A 23,970-nucleotide genomic window follows, 5' to 3' on the forward strand; every position below is an offset into this window, starting at 1 on the left:
ATATATATATATATATATATATGTATTATAGTAAATGCATTACTTTCACACTGAAGCACAAAGGGATTAGGGAACTATGAAATGGAAAAGGGAAGGCTGAATAGAACAGAGAAGAATGCCACAATAGCCATAATTTAGCTCCTACTGTACAGTATGCAAGACTCATACGTTATAGTCTGTACTGTTACATCATGTAGACATGATGCAATACTCCCAACACTGATCCGTGTACTGTACAGCAGTGGTTCTCATTTGCATGTCAAGCACCCCCAAATGTGATACAGTATTTGGCCGTAGACCCCAATCTGAAAGGATCTTGTGATGCGCAGCGATTCCCGGAAGAGAAGAAATCCATTTTAAATAATTCCAAAATGTTTCCGATCTTTTTAAGATTTGTCTAAATTGCCTTAGTGTAAAACAGGGTTAAAGTGGTTCAACTGGCTTTGATGCTATATTAACTCATTAGGACCGCCTGGAACCACCTCAAGGACCCGTGGGGGTCCCCAGACGCCACTTTGAGGACCACTGCTGTACCAGACATGAGGCCTGATTTACAGTATAAATCAGCCCCCCCCAAAAATAATTGTCAGTGTTAGATGCACAACCTCGAGCCATGCAGAGCCATGGTGAATTCTGCATTGTGTGTAGCACATTTACAGTTTATCCGCCTAAACCGTCCCAGAAATAGTTTTTGTGTGTGTGTGTGTGTGTGTGTGTGTGTGTGTGTGTGTGTGTGTGTGTGTGTGTGCGTGCATGCATGCGAGTGTGCGTGAGTGAGTGAGGGGGGGGGGGGGGGGGGGTTATGGGTGTGCATTGCAAACGGGAAAATGGAAAGGAGTCATGTTGGCTAAACATGATTTTTTGAAATGCACAGCACGGCATATGTACAGTACTGTGTCTCTCAAGTCTGGATGTCTCTCTCAGTGCTGAACGGGAAGGCGGGGGGGCTATATATATATATATATATATATATATATATATATTCATCTGACATAAACAAGTTAATGATAAGCACAGCTGTCCAAAGCATTGCATGATTTTCTGTGATTGATTTGTAAGTGGCCACTTGTGCATGAGAAACATTTCGAAAGGCAACTATTTGTGTACTTGCCTTAAGCACAAGAAGAGAATGAAGGCCACGACCAACGCGCCCACAGATATGCAGTGGCCAAGGTAGTTGATGATGAGCGCTATCTTATAATGCATGGGATACTTCCTCTGTAGAGACAACAATATGAATCCTTTCATTACATGACATGACATGCAATATAAAACACACGCCAACTTCAATGCAACGTGAATGGGCAATGGTGTACAGCAGGGGTGGGCAACTGGCGCCCCGGGGGCCACATGCGGCCCCCAACTTCACTTAATGTGGCCCTCAGGTTATTGTCAGAATACTGATATAATATTGGTTTCAGCTGTTACAATTCCACAACATGCAAAACATGACCCGCTGTAATTACTTCAGTCTAAATTAGTAGCTCATTGCTCAACACAAGTATAATTAAAGGCATTTGAAATTACATAAAAATGTTAATTTTCAGGATTCAAACTCAAAAATAGAAAAAAAAATATGAATCTAGCAAAAAAAATTGCTACGACAATAATATATGGCCCTATGGAGTGAGTGTGGAAATATAGTGGCCCTCTCCATCGTCAAAGTTGCCCATCCCTGGTGTACAGCGTGCATGCATTAACCGTTTCCGTGCGTAGGACGGCTCCGTGCACGCGCCCTAGGGAACCTAATCGACGCGTTCATAGGACGTGTGTACACATCAATGATATCAGGCGAGAGAAGAATATTCAGAATTCTTTCCTTCATTTTTTTTTTGGAGTGAGCCACCTAAGGCACCCGTCGCTTCGCTCTGCCTTCATATTAGCTTACCGTTCGAATAGCTGTTAGCGCGGCAGCAGAAAGAATACCTCGTCTCTCCTAATCCAGGGCGGCTCTCCGCGGTTTTGATCTGATGGATATACAGTACTACGCGCTTCATTTCTGACTTTGGAGCTTCTAGCGATATAATAGACTCGAGACCAAGGTAACCTAACAAAACATTTCTCCGGATTGTTTCTACTGTGCTATTGTACAGTATGCTGGCGTATGCCGAATATGCATAATTTGTCATTTAATGAGTATACTGTACACTGTATACAGTGAAGTCCCATCAAGGGAGGCAGCAGGTAAAATGGCAGTGCAGAAAGGAATCTGTTATTGACACACTTTTGTCGCTGCTTAAAATTAGATGGAAATAGAGCATGAACCACATAATCAGGGGCCATGAGGAGAGGTAATCAGGCCAAAACTCATTAGATACGATATGGGAGTTTCACCTATAATTAGTAGATTAACTGTAGAACACTAAACCCAACTTTTGTCACACCATCACTAAACCAGCCGGGTGGGTACCTGATGTAATATATTCCATAAAAAATAAGTACAGCAATACATGGCAATCTTCTTTAATATTTCAACATGAAATTTCACACCAAAAGAAAATATCATAAAATCGGTAAAAATCTATCGTAAAACCGGTGAAAAATGTGAGTATTATTTTTTAAATATTCCTTAAAAAAAACCATTATGGAGCTGGAAACTTCTCCTTTGGTCCACCCATTCCTGGGACATGTGAGGATGGTCTAGTACAAAAACATCTCCCCCGTGTGAAGTGCTCTCATCATCGTACATCATCAAAGACTGTGATTAGGCTCTGATTTGATTTGCTCAGACACATATGACGTAAATTCTCCTTTCATTGTCAATGGCAAATGTGACACGAGTTAGGACAGAGAGCTAGTGCCCCTCAAAAAGCCCTGTTTGGGAGTTCTATGGCATTTCCTTTTTTTAGTTTTACCCTCTGTCACTAAACCCGGGCGAAATTCACCCGAACACCTGCCTGTAGAAAAAAGCCATGGATGTGAGCAGGTAAACAAACCTATGATGCCACTGAGCATCATGAAGCTACCCAAGGACCCACACACCTCAGACATCAGCAACATTATGAAAAACCACATAAACATCATTGTCCGGGTGAAAATCACCCAGGTTTAGTGTTCTAGGATATAAATGGAAGATAATGTATTATTTGTGATGTCGCACAGACAAAGTGTAAAAATGTAGTGTACAACTGCACTATGCATGAGTGGAAAAAAATATTTTTATGCAATAAAACACATCTGATTAATTTTATTTGCATTATGCGATAGCATTTTCAAATAATGATAAGGAAATGTGGAAATGTCTTAGCCTGGCTTCCAGTCTGATTCGCTGTGGTGCGGGTTGAGGAAAAACACCAGTTTGACGTATCAATGCGCACTGCGCAGCTACTGCAGTTATCCTGTAACGTCCCCTTATCATTCACTAAACTCACCTCACACAGCTACTGCTGTTGTCCTGTAACGTCCCCTTATCATTCACTAAACTCACCTCACACAGCTACTGCTGTTGTCCTGCAACGTCCCCTTATCATTCACTAAACTCACCTCACACAGCTACTGCTGTTGTCCTGCAACGTCCCCTTATCATTCACTAAACTCACCTCATACAGCTACTGCTGTTGTCCTGTAACGTCCCCCTTATCATTCACTAAACTCACCTCACACAGCTACTGCTGTTGTCCTGCAACGTCCCCTTATCATTCACTAAACTCACCTCACACAGCTACTGCTGTTGTCCTGCAACGTCCCCTTATCATTCACTAAACTCACCTCACACAGCTACTGCTGTTGTCCTGCAACGTCCCCTTATCATTCACTAAACTCACCTCACACAGCTACTGCTGTTGTCCTGTAACGTCCCCTTATCATTCACTAAACTCTTTTTGTACAACTGAATCTGACAGTGGACTACGTTTACTTTTTACCGTAGGTTTTTACTCTCAAGTCTCGAACGGCGCTATTTTCTCACCAACAGTGAGAAGCATGGACAAAGTGGAGCTGGCTGATGACGTATAAGCAACAACGTGGCTATACGTAACAGTTGACGTTATGAAATGCGAATCAAAAGCAGCCTCTGTCCAGACTTAGTAGCGCAGTGACATTTTCAGATCCGCGGAACGCAGCGAATCAGGCTGGAACCCAGGGAAAGCATGTCTGTTGCTGATTACATCTACGTACATAATGAGAGGAATACAGCAGTGGATTTCTGGATACTAACCTTTTCCTCTAAAATGGGTTCACAGCTGGAGTAATTGCTCCTCATAGCCCAGGTCCCATTATCTATGCACTCTCGGTATGCACTCCCTGCAAAGGAGAAGAAGATTATTTTATTAGGTATATGCACGATGTTATCGGTAGCATAATCGGCCATATCGGCCATAAAAATGCCATATCGGATTGGTCTAAAAAAAACAGAATATTTAATCGGTTTTCACCAGCAAAAAAGAAAAGAAAATGTAAAAAGTTCACTATAAATCAAAAGTGTCTAGTAGGCCTACCTCTAGTCTAGAACAAAAGCCAAATTAAATATGAATCTTAAGTTTCTATTTCTGTCAGCCAGGCTCCAAAGTCCTTGTAAGCACTTTAACCAATCATAAATAAACCAGCCATCCACCACCATTTAGTCACTAGAATGTAGTAAGACCATCTGTGTTTCTGAAATTCTTTATTAGGAACAATCCCTGGAGATGAACCATCTCGTTCTCAAGGGGGTCCCCAATTTTTCAAGGGGGTCCGCAATTTAAAACGAATGTACAGAAAAAAGCAGTAACTATCAGTCAATGCTTTGTCATACTTTGCCCAGTCTGTATTGTTTTTACCTGACATTCATCAGGGAATTTAAAATACATTTGGAATTGCAGTGGTCATGAAGTAAAGTCCCAAATGACAGCTGTGGTGTGTCAGGGCTTTGGAGTGTGTTGGAGTGTGGACTCAGTTAAATCCTTTGGCAAATGGATCTGAGAGGAGGAGATGATGTCTCTTCCTACATCAAGCTTCTACACACTGAAGTTTAGCAGATTGGGGCATAACTAATTCTCCCTATGTGGTGAGGTACTCTATACTCATACTGCATCATAACACACCCACCTGTTGTTTGGGAAAACAACATTTTACCACTTAGATGCATTACAAACTAAACGGGAGAGAAGCCTGTGTTCGTATCTTTTGAACAGATGGATTTTGTTTTCTTCCTTTTGAGTACTTATAGTTTGTACTCAATGCAGATGCATTCATATTTCATAATGCTATTTCTGTCTTTTTAGTTTGACGTTTTTTCCAGTATTATACTGTACAGTACTGCACTTTAGAATGTTCACTTCTTGATGTTTACTGCCATAATTGAGCCACTTACAGTAGGTGACTACTCTATTACAGTCTATGTGATCTTACAGACAGTTCTCAGGAGGACATTAAACTGGACTGTCAGAATATGATTAGTATAGCCTAGTTATGGGGGGGGGGGGGGAAGAGAGAGAGAGAGAGAGAGAGAGAGAGAGAGAGAGAGAGAGAGAGAGAGAGAGAGAGAGAAAAGCATGTCAACATTAGAAGGAGAATTGTATTGGCTTAAAATAGGCAATCAAAAGGCAATAATTTGATGCAGTTACCAAAGAAGAATCATTATTATTTATCGTTCCACCTTAAAATACAGAAGAGCATTATTTATGGAACATTAAAGACAGATGTATCGGATTCTCTTTTACAAAAGGCTCACGCCTACTATAACTATAGATAGAATATTACAGCACACATTCTGCCAGGTTCTGCACTGCCAGGACCAGTGCCAGTCTTATTACTGTAACTGTGTCATTTTCTCCAAAGACAGCTATTTCTTGATGATCTGTTCGGGTGCCATTTGTTGATGACGCGTACTACACCACATTTTGTTTAGTCTATTCTTCTTTCTTTCTTATAATGCATCTATGCAAACAGGATCTTTTTTAGTCAGCTGTGTTTAGTCAGTGTCTGGTGGATATTGTAGTCACAGCAGCAGTGCACTTTGCACAGTGTACAAAAGAAGGAAAAGTTTCACCAGTTGATCCAGAGTTGACAAGTGTCAGACTGTGACATATATCACAGCAAAAGCCCTTTGGTCTCCCTGCGTTACTGTGACATCACACTGTCTTCTGATGGCGCAGACAGAACTGATGGGAAAGCAGGGTGTGTGACTATTCCTCCAGCGAGGAAGAACTAATTCGAGGCAGTCAGCGGTGCAGGGAAAGCATTACTTACATCTCTGACTAACCATCTGTACATTACACATGATTAAGCTACTCTATTCACCAACAACATCATGAATAATGTCATATTCCTGAAAAATAGGTTCGTCAGTTTCTACCAAATTTGCATAATAGTCCTTGATAAGGGCTTGTTAAGAATGCAAGAAAACTACAAAAACAATGGCAAGACTCCACAGGCATAGACGAATGACTTGACATGCCTTATTAAAAATGAAATAAACATGCAATTAGCCTGTGGTTTAGACCCCTGCCAACATCGCCCACCTCCTCTGCCACTTACCTCAAAAAATGCCTCTTTGTACTCTCAATACACATTATCCATGTGTCATAATGCATTTGTCTAACCATTTCTGTCAATTCTACATAAAAGATTGACTCCACCAGTGCTGTGTTTTTCTCCTAGACTATTTCTGAAGTCATTCACTTGTTCACTACAAGCTACTCACTTGTATGAAGAGGACAGAAGGAAGAGCTTTCTGCACAAATGTCACTCAGGCGGATGCCAAAAATAAAGTCTCTGAAGGGAAGCCTATTAATTATCCTTTGATATGTGGTTATTTTGGGTTTGTTATTTTGGGTTCAGCGCCTGCACAATTAAAACATTACATAGTGAACCCCTTTAGGTGTTAGCATTATGCTATGCTTTAGCTATTGAAAAATAGCAGATCTACAAGCTCATAGCGTGCCACCGAGTGGCGCGCTACGAGCTTGTAGGTCTGCTATTTTTGAAAAATTTAGGTCAGGCCTAAATGGGTTGAAAAATATAATCATGTACAAAAGCTTGCAATGCTCTCTATCCTCTCATCCATCGCCACAATGGTACATACACTATTCACAATGCATTGTATGAGTCAATGTTAGTAGTGATCACAAAAGTGAGGACGCCAGTACAAAGGGAGGGACCGTTGTAAGTGAATAAATGGTGGTCTGCCATTCACCGCCGCACAATTGAGGACGCCACAGTACGCCAGTATAAGATGTCATCTGAGGTGCAAATTGTGTGAATGGATGGAGGCTTATCCGTCATCATCTCATTATGGAGGAGGTGCATGTGAATAGAGCAGGGGTATTCAATTAGATTAGGCCGGGGGCCACAACTGTAGAATTATTGTGTGTGGGGGGCCGCACAGTGTGCGCGCGAAGCGCGGAAATTTGTGGGTTCTCAAAATGCTTTTTGTGCTCAAACACGAAGATTTATGTATATTTCCGCACAGTAATGAGCAGGATAATATGTCTATACAGGTATATGCCACCTTAGAATAGATGTAGGCCTAGACCTATTTGACAGTGCATAAACAGCATTGCTTTGACATTAACGACTGGACGGACACACACACACACACTCACTCTGCTGTGGGCAGTTCAGAAACCCGTCCACGACCACCAGTGACATCATCGTTAGGCAGATTGTTTTTTTAACAAGATTTATTTACGTGAGAATAGTTTATCAGACTATAAAGATCAGATTACATAGAGCAGTGATTCCCAAAGTGGGGTTCGGGGTCCGGGGACCCCCAGGGTCCTGGAGGCAGTTCCAGGGGGTCCCCAGGGAAATGATGGTTTGGAACCAAATGGACCCTTATGGGTCTGTAACTGTAACTGTGTACAAATGGAACCAAATGGACCCTAACAGGGTTTATTATTGTGAGAATGATGGCTTCCATTTTCGCATTGCAACTTTTCAGGACTAGAAAGCCTGCAGTTTCTATTAGCTTGGATTCTCCATTGATGTCACTGTTGGGTGGGTTTCTGAACTGCCCACAGCCCTCCTATGTGACACAGACCGAGTAGAAAAAAACGTGTCATTTTATCATGATTATTAGTGAGGACCTATTATATGAAGATAGGTTGAAAAGTGGTCCTTTAATGATTACCGTCATTATGGTAATCAAACAATTAATATCGCACACACCATACCTGTAACTTTTATTATCCCTCTTATTATTCTCAAAGAAAAAAAAAAAAAAAAAAAGATTTTTTTTTTTTTCTTTTTCAAAATTCTTCCAGGGGCCACGAGGGGGCGCTCCGCGGGCCGCATGTGGCCCGCGGGCCGCCAATTGAATATCCCTGGAATAGAGGCTCATCATCTTTGTGAATGAAAGGCTAAGGCCTAACAAAAGAAAACGTTGGTTTCCGATTGGCTGTCATTTTTGGGCTGAGTAGGTAGGGAATTTATTTTATTTTATTTTTTTATTACCTTTAAAAAATAATATCCCACGATTTTGTAACCCAGTTTTCTTTTCACCCAGTGCCAATTGTCTAATGTAATCCTGGGCGCTACACTTCCTCTGCCAACCTGGGGGGGCAGCGGACTGACCTCATGCCTCCTTCTATGCATGAGGAGTCCAAGCTGCTTCTTTTCACCTGACAGAGGGGAATTTCCCCGGCCGGACGTAGCACGTGGAAGGGACACGTTATTCCGACCAGTTCCTTTCCCCTCCATCGGGCGCCCCGGCTGGCCAGGGGGAGGTAGTTTTAGAGACCAGGATTACGGCATGTTTTTGTGAGGGTATCTACCCTAGGGGACAGGGGGAGAACATGCAAACTCCACACAAAGGCCCTTTCGCCAACCCCCGCCTCGGGTATGGGCACTGATGACGCGGAGGAGGGAACACGCTGCCAGTGCCCACAGCGTGGGAATTATATATATTTTTATTTTATTTTTTCGTGGGAAGGATGGGTAGCAAGGATTATTTTTCTTTTTTTTCCCTACGGCAATGATGGATAGGCTTCTTTTTTAATAACTTCAATATTTGCCTGAAATACCATCTTTTAAATAATGAATGGTTCAAGTACTCATAACACTGTATGCCTACAGCTGAACATTTGAAAACTTTGAATAGAATGTCCACACACTGGTTGAATACTTTAGAGCAGGGATGTCAAACTCAAATACACAGTGGGCCAAAATAAAGAAATTGGTACAAGTCGAGGGCCGGACTGTGTTTCAACACACGGGCCATTTTTGTGTAGAGGGGTAGCTGAAAGTTGACCACAAGTGATATACTTTCACTGCTGATCAATAGTGGAGAGAAGACGCATGCTTGCGCTTGCGGGCCCTCGATACGTGACAATGCACTCGCAGTGCATTGTGGGACTTGTAGTATTATTACAATATTACCAGAGGGCCAGTTCTAATACTAATTCAATATCATCCCGCGGGCCAAAGATAATTCATTCACGGGCCTGATTTGGCCCCCGGGCCTTGAGTTTGACATATATGCTTTAGAGTTTTAATTCAACTCCAAAACAAAGTATAAAGTGCTGCATCACTCACATACCAAAAGGTTGGAGGTTGGTTAATTTATTTCTGTCACAGTTGCCAACAACCCAGAACATCCCATCGTCTGCACGGCTTGGCTAGTCGAGCAGTTCTGATTGGCTGCCACGTCTCCAGCCATGTTGCCTCAGAATTCTTTAGGGGCACTAATTTGAGCATAACTGTGGAGCGCATCTAAAAAGTGGCGTAAAGTCAGCAGCAGACCCGCAGATTTAATGGGTAACAGACAGTAACACATTTGAGTCTCTGTCACTGTACTCGCAGACCCCCACGCAATCACGCATGTCATCGTTGCGTCTCCATCGCGTCATGACAACGTCAACGTCACGCTAGAGGTGCACCACCGCGGGCTTTTGAAAACTGCGCGTCAGCAAAAAAATGTTATACATGACTGGACGCGTGCGTCAAAAAACGAACCGGGACAATTTTTTAGTCACCGAACGCAGCACAACGCAACGCAACGCGGGCAGTGGAGCCACCCTCCATTGATTAAAAGGGAACATTCCCGACACTGACGGAGACACGACGCAGACGCGCCCAGTGGAGCCCTGGCGTTACTCGGTCGTATTCTAAGCTTTTTTTTCTTTTTTTTTCTTTTTTCACCAAATGCCAATAAAATATGGGTCGTGCATATTTAATAGAGTCGGTCGGCAACTGGAAACCAAACTTTTTTTTTAGTAGGCCTAATCACGTCGATGATGCATATTTATTGTGAATGCATTATTCTATATCAACGGAAAGGCAGAGATGAGTCCAACAGGTTGGTATGCATGGGGATGGGATGGGCAATGGTTAGCCTACCATGTATTCACACAATTGCATCTCCTCCTTAAATGGTTGAAAATCACTGCTAGAGCCTTCTCTTATGGGATGGGGGTCCTTGGCATAATTATATTTACAAATGGGGGGGGTCTGCAGGCTAATAACTTAAGTGTCAATTTGGGGGACCCCCTGTCATTTCAAGGGCCCCCGGTTTGACCTGAATTAGGCTACGGTCCCCCCATTTAATGGCATTTCTATCTCTGGGACGGCAATGTACAGTATATTGTTAAAATCAAAGTTAATTTAACTCTGAGCCATTTGTACACTCTCTACAGACCCATATATAAGGGTCTCTACGCTCTCTACAGACCCATAAGGGTCCATTATGGTTCCTAACTGTCATTTGACTGGGTAAACCCTTGGAACTCCCTCAAGGACGCCTAGGCGTCCCCGGACCCCACTTTGGGAACTACTGTCCTATATGACCTGTGTGAAATGCAGAGTCCAGGGCAGGGATTTCAGGGGAGGCCACAAAGGGAGGCCACAAAGGCCATGGCCACATTCGACCCTCAGTTTGGCCTTGTATTGTGTCTTGTAAAAATAAATGGCATGCCCTGAGGCCACAGTGTCCTTAATGCCCCCAGCTGACTGTACTACTTTCTCAGCTGTCTCTTTCAATATGCGGACACTACAGTGTCTCTTTCTTGTCAATATGCGTAGTGTCTTTTGTGAATTCTCTGGTGTAAATTATGTATATGCAACCGATGTGGACAATAACATTGTGTAACTCATAATGTTTTGGTCCTGTCCTCGCTTACTAGATTCTTGGACAGATATTTTTAAATCCCATATATTGTGTCATATGGGGTAGAAGTCCCACTCAGCCATCATACCAGCCCTGTTTGGTGTTCCCGTCTTAATAGAATTATGCCCTTAATTACCACTCTCTTAGCTAGATGCCTTATACTCCTTAAATGAAAACACTCCAACCATAATTAGACGTATTTTTTTTACTCAACCTAAATTAGATTTTCGCTTGAGAACTTCTGAACAAACATGGACACCTTTTGTGTGCACTTATGTAAAGACCTGTCACAGTTGTTCTAGAGAGGAGACTGACAATTTCAATCATGACATGTTGGACTTCGTACTGTACAAACGTAGGCCAGAAATGGAAATGGGAAAAAAACTAAAAAAAGATCTAAAGATATTTGAAAATATATTTTCGTGAATGGAAATGGAAGCTTCCTTACTCCGATTTTGGGAGGTGTACTTCCAGACTAGCGTTCGAAGATTGTAGAATAGTTGTCTGGCTATACACGAGACTAGTAGTAGGCTAATGGCTATAGGATATTTTAATATATTTATTATTTCCATATGTTTTCAGATCCAAGCATACCATCTGGCACAGGGCCTTACATTACAAAGTTATATACAAGAAAACAGGCCTGGGCCGTGGCTCAGTGGTCCAGGCACCTTGGCTGGTGATCCAGTCTGGCAGTGTGCCGCGGGTTCGACTCACGATCCCGACGGCCTTTACTGCATGACACCCCCCCATCTCTCTCCCCATTTCCTGTCAGCCTACTGTCTGTCCCTCCATAAAAAATATAAAATAAAAAACCCCATCAAAAAATAAAGAAAACACTACCAATTCCATTTCCCCCCCTGTCTTATTATGTAATGCCAGCACCGCTCTTCCAAAGCCCCCTCAGGTACAACTATTTTCAGCAAAACATTGGTGGGTAGATCTGGTCATTTTGAAAGTAGCTCACCTCACAAGTCAAAAAAGTGTGAGCACTCCTGATGTAGATGGATCCTATATCTTAGAGTCTAATTGATCTTAACATGTCATCTATCTGTCTTTTTCTAAACGGTACAGAGGATTGGATTAAACTATATTTGGTTTCAATTAAGCATTGACAACTTAAGTAGAGTGAAAAGGAACATGGAATTGTGAAGGCCCCGCCTTTGGCCGGTGGAGTAGACCATCTACAACTACATGTACTATAATGCAACCACACACTATAAACCTGTCTTTATAAGATCTACTTGGTATCCACAAATGTGTATCACCTAAACCAGAGGTTCCCAACCACTGGTACTAGTACCACTAGTGGTACTTGAGCCCCCCTCTGGTGGTACTCAGAGGAGTCGCCCAAAAAAGACAAAGGTAGAATGAAATATTTATATTTCTAGCTTGGTTAGAAGAACTAATTAGTTCTTCTAACCAAGCAATTGGTTGAAATAGGCTCTCCAGTTGTGCTGAAATGAGCATGACAGCACACCTAGCCGTTAATAGAAGATTTGAGGATGGATTCATCACATTAGAAATATTATCAGTTGTGCTAATTAGACTAATTAGACAGTTTTAGCAGCAGCAAAATTGGATTGGGAATTAAAAAAAAAAGGTATAAATTACATTTTCCTCTTGTGTTAATAGCTGAATAGGATGAGGCAGGTATACGCTCCTATATATATATATTTTTTTAAGATATTTTTTTGCGGCTTACGCCTTTATTGTTTTTTTTTTTAAGGGATAGAAAGTGGGCTGACAGGAAACGGGAGAGAGATGGGGGGATGACATGCGGTAAAGGCCGTGTCGGGTCCGGGAGTCGAACCCGCGGCACACCGCGACTGGATCACCAGTCCGGTGCCCAGACCGTTACGCTACGGCCTGGGCCAACGCTCCTATATTTTAACATCAGTTATTATGGTGGTACTTGGAGAGCCAGATATATTCTGTGGTGGTACTTGGTATAAAAAGGTTGAAAACCCCTGACCTAAACAATCAAATTAACCAATGTAAGGTGACCTTCACACCAGAAAGCTTTACTGCGATTAAAACGAATCCTGCTGCACATTGTCAGAAAGTGTGCTTCGTTTGCTCCGACCAAAAACGGGGGTTTCCCTTCACTTCCAATCGCACTTGATTACAATTCGGTGCAGGTGTGAATGCAAACAAAGGACATGAAGAAAACAATGTGGCGGGTGAGGAGGAGCTAAACACAGTTGGAGACGGAGAAGGCATATTTTACGCAGCGCAAAGATGTCTCGTTTACCGTGGATAGACGTGGTCGAATGAGGAGACAGAAGCCCATGTGGTCGAGTACATTCATCAATTCAAGTCTAGAGTCTATGCCCAAAGGATGCGTGCGGAGAGAGGGAGAGAGAGAGAGGTGGAGGTCCAGCTGTCCCCGACGGCACGACACATGCACATTATGAGTATAATTTTAACACCATAGATTTCACTGTGTAGGCTATAGTTTATGAATTGAACACATTGATACAATTCCCTGCTGCGTTTCCTTGCTGCGTTTGACACAGCCAGTGTGAAGGCAAACCGCAGCAAATGAAATATGCAAGAATCCCAACTTCTCCGCCCATACGCACTGATCGTATTAGGTGAGAATGTGACTTAAGTGTGTATGTTCCAAGTTCCAATTCCAAAATCAAGTAGTCAAGCACAGTGCATTGTCAGCCTTTACACTAGGTCGCAGGTTACTATGAAAACCTGCATAGTAGTCACGCCACCATATGACGGTCAGTCCGTCACGCCTCGTGACATGTCACGCCACCATATATCACCGTCAGTCCGTCACGCCTTGTGACACACTCCATATATGGCCATCTCCATATATGAAGATCAAAACACTGACCTCATCAAACCCTAGATAGCCATACAATGGAGAAGACTGGATCATCACCTAGATCTGCATATATGGATATCTCAAACCCTTAGATCTCCATATATGGAGCTGACCTGTTCTGACATTGATCCCTTCCCCACCCGTCATTCCTATTCGATACCTGTCCATTCAAACTCTAGACGGGCCCGCCCCAAAGCCATTAGTGCAGCCGCGCCCGGCGGCCGGCAAAAACTACAGTTCTCAACAGGCCCGAGTATTAGAGGTGCAGTGAAATGGCTTTTTGGGGCCTTTTATGTTGAAGTTTCAGCCTCACACAGCAAGATCTTAGTTTCTGAACCAATCAGGGTTTTTTTCAAGTAAAATTGCCATCCATTGTTTGCCCATATGATGACCACGGATATGGTCTAAATGTGTGTAAAACATATTTTTCATTTCAATACACCTTTAAGGCCTGGCCCTACCTGGGCCCTCATCAAACCCTGTACACAAGGAATTGTCGAAACTCCTGCCGAAATGGCGGTACAGTATGTCGGAATGCCGGCATGTAGTCATCAAGTTTGTTCCACATCATCCCGCATGAACCGAATAATGTCTTGCATTAGTCAAGTCAAGTCAAGTCACTTATAAAGCACATTTAAAAACAGCCAACGTCTGACCAAAGTGCTGTACACCAAAGCATCACATATGTTAGAGAGCTAACGCAATCTCAGGAAGATCTAAATAAATTCACTGATACAACCATGAAACAGCCTACAGGAGACAGTTGGAGAACGCAACACAAAGATGAAAGAAGAGCAATGGTGTGAAACATGGAGATACAATAAGGAGTCTGCCCGACAGCGACGTTTATCTGATCATTGGGTCAGTGGCAAGGGGCCCTGAGGTTGCACGCATGAGAGTCGAGAGACCGTTAAAATCTCAACTGCTGACTCAAGCCTGCAGGCTCGACATGACAGAGGCATTAGGTCACTTACAGTATAATGTGAAAGGGGGAAATCCTATGTCTGTATGCACTATTAAAGGACCACCCTTTAATAGTAAGAAGACCTTCCAACAAATTTGACAGGCAGGCAAAGTGAGTGACAAATAAACCCTCTTCTACCTTGAATCCTTTTGCCAGCATTCTTGTGAGAGCAACAGGTTAAATGGTAAATGGTGCATTTATATAGCGCCTTTATCCAATTTACAATTTACAATTTAGGCATTTAGCAGACGCTCTTAATCCAGAGCGACTTACATTTAAGCAAGAACAAAAGCATGGGAATACATCACATAAAAGCATTTATCATGAAACATGCGTAAGCTAAGAAGGTAACAGTGGAATATCTATATGATGAAACTATACATACACTATACATAATAAACTAGAAAAAGTGCCCTTCCGGGCACAGGTCTCCACCAGGTTATCCACAGATCCGTGCAGTTAGAGGTAAAAACACTTTTCGGCCAGTTATAGCGCCACCTTGAGGCTGAGTTGAAATTGTTCATGTGGCATTTCGTCCTCGGCCTAATGGGAATGTGGGTGCACAATTTCACGGAAATCACGCGATGTGTTCATGATTTGCAGCATTTTGTTTGAAACTGAGCACTCCTGTGAACTTTGGAAGCCAATCTTAACCAATCAGGATGGAGTCTGATAAATGTGAAAAACCCATTTCGTTGAATGGCTCCAGAGAGACTGTGTACCAATTTGCGTGATGTTTGGACAAAATCTGTAGGTGTACTGTGCAAAAACTTGTTTTGCACAAAGCGGCCTCCTGGTGGCGCTATAACAGGCCGTTCTGGAAAGTTTGGGGCAGAGGTTCATGGTTGGCATCCAGGGAGTGTGTGTGCAAAATATGGCATCGACCGGGTTAACGGTGGCCGAGATTAGCTGTTCACGGACACACGGACGGACGGACGGACGGACGGACACACACACGGACGGACGGACGGACGGACACGCGGACGGACGGAGTGCAAAACATACTCTCCCCACATGCCTTCGGCCTGGTGGAGACAACTATACATATTCACTACTATGATATACATATGTACTATGGCGTGCTATGACTATATACAATACATCCAAGGCGCTTTACAGAGATTGTGCATTACATTCACCCATTCACACACACATTCATACAACGATGGCAGCGGAAACCATGCAAGGCACCAACTAGCACATCGGGAGCAATTAGGGGTTCAGTGTCTTGCTCAAGGACACTTCGACAGTAACTCTGGGGGAGCCCGGGTTCGAACTGGCAACCTTACGGTTACCATCCAGGCACTCTACCCCTGAGCCACCGCCGCCCCGCACAGGTTAGTTGTCTGTTGGTTTGTATAATTTATGTTGTTCTGTGAAAGTCGTGGTATTAGGGCTTGTTTGTTTGTGTGTGCCTCGACGGAGCGGGCGGTAGAGTTTCTGCTATCTGCACGCTGGTTGTGGTGGGACCCGACCGGTTCCAGCCCTGTGAGTTGTTTATCCTGCTTTTTGTTAAAAGTGCCCATGGGGCTACTTCTATTGTGATGTGGTGCTAATTCACCTGGTGACTAGGGGAAACACTTAGGAACCACTCTAAAAGATCACGGGCCGTTTGTGTTCTATTCATTCATAAAGATTAAGGAAAAACAAACGGAAAAAAATGCATGGAAATGAATGTTTATTTAATACATAAATAAATAACCACAGTAGAAAGGAGTGCTCTGTGGTGCACACATTATCTGCCATCCAATTGCTTTTAAAACAAGCTTGTAAATGAACTGTGTTTTGACTTTGAATTCAGTGGTTGTATTTCTTGGAATGAGCAGCATCTGTAAAGTGTTTGAGCTTGCCTGTGGGTTTCATAAATTATGTTAACCAATGAAAAATATAAATAGGAAGTGTGACTAAATAACTGAATGGAATTCACTGGAACTGGTTATTTTTTCCACTTCCTGAAAAGTGGTTTTGGACAAGCTCTGGTACCTAGCTCTAATGCGTTGCTTTTAGAGCTATGCTACCGATGAGTTCCGGGGCTCGCATATATGCAGACCAGCCTCTCATCTTTAGCGCTAAATAAAAACAACGTTTTTGCTTCTTACCAATACAAAGGCGGGTTGTGTCATCAGAAAGCCTACTTTCCTTAGTGGAAACCACCGCACGTATAAAAGGTACTTTTTGGCCAAAAAGGGATTTTTTTTCACCGGAGGGAAAATATTCTGTATGAGGGTTTTCTCTTGGCAATATCGGTAGAGGGCGCAGTGGAGTAACTAAAAGTATTTTTTTCCCGGGGGAAAAATAATCCCCTTTTGGTCAAAAACTACCTTTTATACGTGTGGTGGGGGGCTCAGAGTGCTTCCACTAAGGAAAGTAGGCTTTCTAATGACACAACCCGCCTTTGGGTTGTGTCAACTTGTTTGTCTGGCTCACTTGTTTTGGTCATGTCAATGGTGCATGTGCCATACTTGGCGATTGTAGTAATAAAAGACACATTCGTGCAATTTTGCTTCTACTACTTTCTGTGATTAATTATCAGGGGTCGCCATAGCGGATTCTCCCCCATCTTTGCAGTTCTACTTGATTTGCTTATTTGCTGTTTACTACAGAACCAGAACCAAAAAGACTTGACATTATACTTAATTTATCCTTTAGTAGTCCTAAATACAATTTCAAACATTGGGTTTGATTTGTATAAACATAAAAAAATAAAGAAAAATGTGTTTGTGACGCATATTTGTGAAGTTGTTGATATGCTATTTTTGAACATAAATACCTTGTTTTATGTTGAAAGATAGATAGAGAAATGTTGACACATTTTAACATACATGTTTTATTGTATTGTTAAATTGTGTTATTATAAAACAATATAAAACATATCAGACACTCATAAGGAAATCAGTCTGACCAGAAGCACGGATAAAACATATCCCCACTGGAGATAAATTCATTAATGGAGGGCATATCCGGCATATATACCCCCAGCCCCAGCAAATCTCACCCTGCATGAGCTTATTAGGTCACCCTGACTCTCACTGTGTTTGCAAATGAAGCAATAAACTCTATATAACACAGGCTCATCCATGCATAGTTATGTTAATAATTGATGTTCATAATGATTACACCGCATTTGCATGCATCAATGACAACAATCTATAAGGCAGGCCTTCCACTATTACTGCCACGTAGCACATCTTGACTCATTGTGAAGCAATGTTCTCATAATCTAAGTGTGAAATTATGTGTGAAGAATGAACATTCATTAGTAAATCAAATAATGTTAGAATGTTACTGAGTTAATACACATTAATTTGCAAGTGAAAAAATATGAGTAGAAAAGAGAGCTCCTCGGAGCACGGCATGGTCATCTGAAAATCAAACTTCTACATCTTGATCTCACAGATTTGTGAGTTTTTGACCAAATCTGTAGGAGATTGTACAAGCGGGCTATTATTATAGCGCAAGCATAAGGAGATTAGAACATTTTGGGATGGAGATTCCACCATGGGTTAGTGGGAATGTGCAAAGTCTCCCAGCAATCGGGCACTGCAATCACGATGTGTGGAATACTGTGCCTAACAGGCAGTGCGAAGCTTTGTGAGCTTGTAGTTTGGCTATTTTCACCATGTTTATCTGTGGAACCGAGTTAAACTAAATGTAATGCCTACAATTCGTATGCTTGTCAGGGTGGGTCAAATATGATTATCTTGGGAGGTTGCAGCCTGAGAAGTTCGGGAAGTCTTGGCCTCTAATGGAATATGTGCCTGCAAGGTTTCACGGCATTGAGGCATTTTGTTCAAAACGGACGACTCCTGCAAACTTTGGAAGCCAATCTTAGCCAATCAGGATGGAATATGGAAACTTGATCACATGACTATATAGAGATACTGTGTACCGATTTGCATGATGTTCACACAAAATCTGTAGTAATAGGCTATAGTAAAAAAGAGAGAGAGGGGGGGGGGGGGGGAGAGTAATATGGTGCTGCTATAACAGACAGGGTAACAAGACTACTCGCCCCGTTTCTGTTTTCCTCCCAGAATTTTCCCCAGTGAGGGGTGGGAGAGGCTGGACAGCAGACGGCTGGACTTTGAATTTCTCTAACTATAAACCTTCATGACAGCAGAACAGCCTAAGTACAAATAAAATGTATGAAAAGCTACTACAGTGAAGTCTGTTCACAGAAGTTGTAGGATATATGTGGATTATCTGACGAGGTACCATTTGAGGGGACAAAACCTTACATATACTAAATAATACTAAATTGTTTATAGGTTCAATATAAGTCAAATAATATAGCCTTTCCACAGGAGTATCTTTTTATATTTTTCCAAAAAGAATACAAACAGCCAATAGCATATTACAAAGTTATCCCCCTCACTGGGGAAAGTTCCGGGAGGAAAAACGGGCAAGCACCGGGGCGAGTAGTCCAGTATTCACAGACAGATGTGAAAGTCTCCAGGGAGTGTGTGTGCACAGTTTCACGTAGGCCTAGAAAGTCTCGGCCACGCCTTCCGCCTGGCAGAGACAACAAATGGATGCTCAGTGAAATACACGGTGGTGGAAGCATAACACGAGATGTACTGTATGCAGTATTCATTCAGAATGTGCAGTGACCATTTTTTGAGTATCTCTCACTAACTAACTCTCACACTTTCCTTCCGAAAGGGCAACATGTTGTTAACTTGTTTAGTATAATTATTGTCAGTGTTGAGCACAGCACATTACTGCTCCATTTTGAAACAGTCACACTCACAAGTGATTTAATTAGTTGCAGTCACAAGTGTCCTCAGTGATTTATAGTTATTTAGCTCAGCTCATGCAAACTCAAGCACTTTTTTGTCAGCAGCCTCAGCATATACTTCAAGATCTTCAGATTCATACAGTAGAATCTTCACTTGGTGGAGGCCTGCTTAGTCTACAGAGGTTCATCTGCATGTGTTATTTGAGATTGCAACCTTGCAAGAAGTCTAGATGCCTGTAAAATGTGTTGAACCCAATTATTGTTTATATTAGTTTGTGACAATAGCACATGTTTTTCTGCTTTGTTTTCCCTGTGCATGTTATTATTTTTCTGAAATGAAATGTGACATGTGATGCTGACTATTAGTAAAATAGTACTCTTTCCCATGAGAAAAGTAACGGATCTGTGCAGCCTGGGGGTGATTGACAGGTGACAGAGACCGATGTCGCCACCCACCCAAGGTTACATCTAGAGGAAGTGACACACGGAAAAGGGGGGAAATCTAAAACAGTGTGTAGGCCGACATGGGAGAAGAGGAGCGCCAGATAACAGTCGGATTATTGACAACGTTTAATCTCGTTATCTGCTGCCTTTAATAAAGAACTGTCGGGACCGTCGGGGGAATTAAGAAACCGCTTAATTGCCACCGACGTCGGGGGATCGGCGTTGGGATTTGAGTCGGTGTTTGCTGCCAATGGAGTCTGTATACCGGTGAGATCGAACCAAAGGAATTCTGGATTATAAACTTTAAGGGGTACCCCATTTGTATTTTTTGTTTGGCCGTTTAGAGAGGAAGAGCCGTTTCTTTGGATAACTCGGATAACGAACTGCTAAAGACTATCGCAGGCACGCTGCGTTCAATTAAAGAAGAGGACGTGGACTTTATTATTTAGTTAACAGCACTGAGCGTGGCTTTGCACCGTTGACTTTGGGGGCTTGTTTATTGTTTGTAGACGTTGTAATGCAAGACGCTACAGGGAGCCTTGGGACTGGTTTGGAGCGGGAGGGGGGTTTGAACGTGATTATTGTTTTGTTGATTTAAGATTGTTTTCTTGTTTATTTCTTTCACTTTATAGGGAGAGCGACAGGGACAGACGCACTTTGCAAAGTGTATTGGTTCGATTGAACACTGTTTTGTCAACGCATTTGTGGCAACTCTATATAAATAATATAAACTATAACCCTACGATCCCGTTGTTTATTTTTCCTTAGTTAATGATTTTCCCTAACGCATAAAGGAAGATTGTTATTATTGGACTTTATGTACGATAGACTGGACAATTGTACGATCCAGATAATTGCCCTCCACTTGTCTACACAGTAAGATATTTTAAAATGAATATTGATGGAAAAAGAACCACCGCTCATCCACTGAAAATACTTGAGGTGCTGGAGCCACAAAGGGAACATGAGAAAAAAATTAAGGGAAGCTCCACACACTAAGATCTGCGCACAATCAATGTATTTATTTAGCAAGCTTTCGGTCTACTGACCTTCTTCAGGCATAATCAAAAAGTGACATAGGACAGAATATGTTCATCACTTGATAGGATGATTGATCACACCTATGTCAAAACATTTCAATTTGAATGATAACTCATGGGAGTTGTAGTTCTCAGTGAACTACAAGTCACCCAAAGACACCAAGTGTCCATTTAGACAAGAGAAAACATCATGAGGAAAAACATTATTACAATTATTTACAAACGAAGTAAACAAAAAACAGAATAAACTAAAGCCAATAATGCAATCAAATGCAAATGCATTACCGGGCCGGTAATGCATATTACCGGCCCGGACGGTTAGCTCAACCTAGTCTGAGCCAGCCTGACGACGTGCCGCGGGCTCGACTCCCGATCCCGACGGCCTTTGCCGCGTGTCTTCCCTCCCCATCTCTCTCCCCCTTTCCTGTCAATCTACTTTCAACCTATCAATAAAGGCAGAACAAGCCCCAAAAAAACTTGCCAGGAATCGGGCTGGCACCCTGGGCATGTTCCTGTGGGTCTGGAACTTCCGGGACATATAGAGCAGTGATTCCTAAACTTTTTAGCTTGTGACCCAAAAGGGAAATTAGATTTTTCCTGGGACCCAAACTTGTAAAAATAGTTTTCTAATTCATGGTATTTCTTAGCTTTGTCTTTGCTTTCTTCATGAAATCTCTGAAAATCTCTGTTTTAGATTCATGAACGTTTTTTAAATGTTTAAATTTTAAATGTTTTTAAAGGTGATATATGTAGACAAGTTTTAAGCCAAAATGTAATATATAAATCTATTTTGTTGGCCTTTCTTCCCTCTATCTTCCCCTATATTATGATGCTGAGGTGTTCTCCTGCAACAACACACTCTCCCTTTGGCTCCCTGTGGCTGTTTATATCCACTGGTGTTTACTGCTCAGGACGTCGCCTCGGGGGTTTTAAACTTTAAGCCAATTGCAGCGCGAGTATGTTCAACCCAGCACAGCAGTTTTATAATGAAAACGCGGTGCGATTGCAATGAATTATATATATATATATATATATATATATATATATATATATATATATATTGTATATATCCCCATATCTTAGTTTTACCAACATTGTTCATGTGAAATAGTATGTTTATGATTATTTATTGAAATTATGAGACTGATGTATCGCCTGGTCTCGGTGGTGTGAAAGCAGCAGCAGCAGCAAGCACCCCTCAGCCCTCACACAAACCGATTGCACCCCGGGGAGAACTCAGAGGATCTGACAGAAGTCACAGAACGTCGGACACCCCCCTTCCCCACCAAATCCCCCGGTTACATCAATATCATTCATGTGAAGTGGGTTGTATGTGCTTATTTGTTGAAATGGTGGAAGTCGCTATAGTGAGTCTGTCACCAGCCGGCTTGAAGCCAGTCACCGTCGCTATGATGATACTAGATCATTATAGCAATTTTGATCATTGCAATGAATAACCTTGGACAGAGTAGTTCACATGAACGATGCTGTAGTGGCTGGGGTATTTCAGGGGCAATATATATTTTATATGCAATTATGCACCCAATTACAAATAAAAGATAATTAATACTTTGAGTCGAGAGCTCGGTCTCTGCCTCCGCCGCCCACTTCCTCATTTGCGACTGTTTGGAAACATCACTGACTTCTCACTGACCAGACAGTGCCCTTGTGGTTAGAGTGTCCGGCCTGAAACTGGGAGATCGGGGTTCGATCCCCGGCCGGGTCATACCAAAGATGGGACCCAGTGCCTCCCTGCTTGGCACTCAGCATCAATGGATTGGATTGGGGGGGTCAAATCGACTAATCAAATTATTCCTGAGCGCGGCACGGCTGTAGCTCACCACTCCTTGGCTGCGGCTCACCGCTCCAAGAGATGGGTCAAATGCGGAGAACAAATTTCACTGCAGTAACGCAATGTGTGACAAATCATACGACTTTGACGTTGTGTACAAACACTGGAAACTTGTCTATATCTCCTTTTAATAATAATAAAAGTAGAAAACAAAAATAGAAATAAAGGGACTGGTTCCGCGACCCACAAATAGGTCCCACCCATTGTTTGGGAACCTGCAGTGATATAGAGACACTGAGGTCATATTTGATATGTTTATCTTGCTAGCTCAGAGCAGAGGTTGGGTGACACAGTAAGGCCCCTGAGGCCCAGACACTGAATGACCTTGTGACACATACAGCAAATACGATGAAGTGCATCTTCTATAAACCGTTGAACTGGATGAACACTCGCAAAAGGAGGACACGTACGGGGGTTTAAAAATGCATATGCCTCTTATCAAGGCACTCCACAGGCATTCATCTTTTATTTATATGTCCAACGAAATGGAAATGGAAATTTATAGCCCTGCGCACACCTGATGGGGCCATGCGGATCTGTGTGAAACCTTGGCTTGGACTTTAAGTGACTGTAAAATACACAATTCCCCAACATTAAGCCCACTTAGCTGTTCATTTGACAGGGTTACTGAAACACTCATTAAGGTCAAGCATTATGCTTAACAGTTCATCTAATGTCCAACTACTCTGGCTATAGAATAATGGCCCAATACAGTCCCTGTAATCCCTTGGTTTGACCTATTGTTCTAATATACTGGTACAATGTTACAGAACGTAACCCCTTACTGCCCTGAGGATTCTCACGGAAGCCATTTGAAAAGCAGTACAATGTGCTAATATTATTCGTCCCATTAAGTCAAATAAAGTCAGTGTTTAGGTCTACCTGTAATGTAATAAAATAACATGAATGAACTGTTTGTTGGGAGATATTCTCAGCCTAGAACTGTATTGCCTTTTGTTTGCGTTCATCCTGAATACAGTAGTAAGACAAGGATAACCACATCATGACGCATCATTCAAAACCCCAATAGGGGTACTTGCTTAAGTAATTCCACTGCATGAGCATAT

The 23,970-nt window shown here is 42.3% G+C and overlaps 1 protein-coding gene across 1 annotated transcript in view; it reads right to left on the reverse strand.

Moving 5' to 3' along the window:
* Positions 1–23,970, reverse strand: part of LOC310870145 (corticotropin-releasing factor receptor 2) — a gene marked incomplete at both ends in the record, with an annotated part of 39,061 nt that overhangs the window by 11,738 nt on the left and 3,353 nt on the right. The window contains 2 exons of the mRNA XM_083781219.1: positions 1,112–1,218; positions 4,157–4,242. Coding sequence (XP_083637345.1) covers positions 1,112–1,218; positions 4,157–4,242 — 193 coding nt within the window. The remainder of the gene's footprint in view (positions 1–1,111; positions 1,219–4,156; positions 4,243–23,970) is intronic.

This window comes from Protomyctophum parallelum (assembly GCF_964188405.1).
Source record: "Protomyctophum parallelum genome assembly, chromosome: 14".
Lineage (NCBI taxonomy): Eukaryota > Metazoa > Chordata > Actinopteri > Myctophiformes > Myctophidae > Protomyctophum > Protomyctophum parallelum.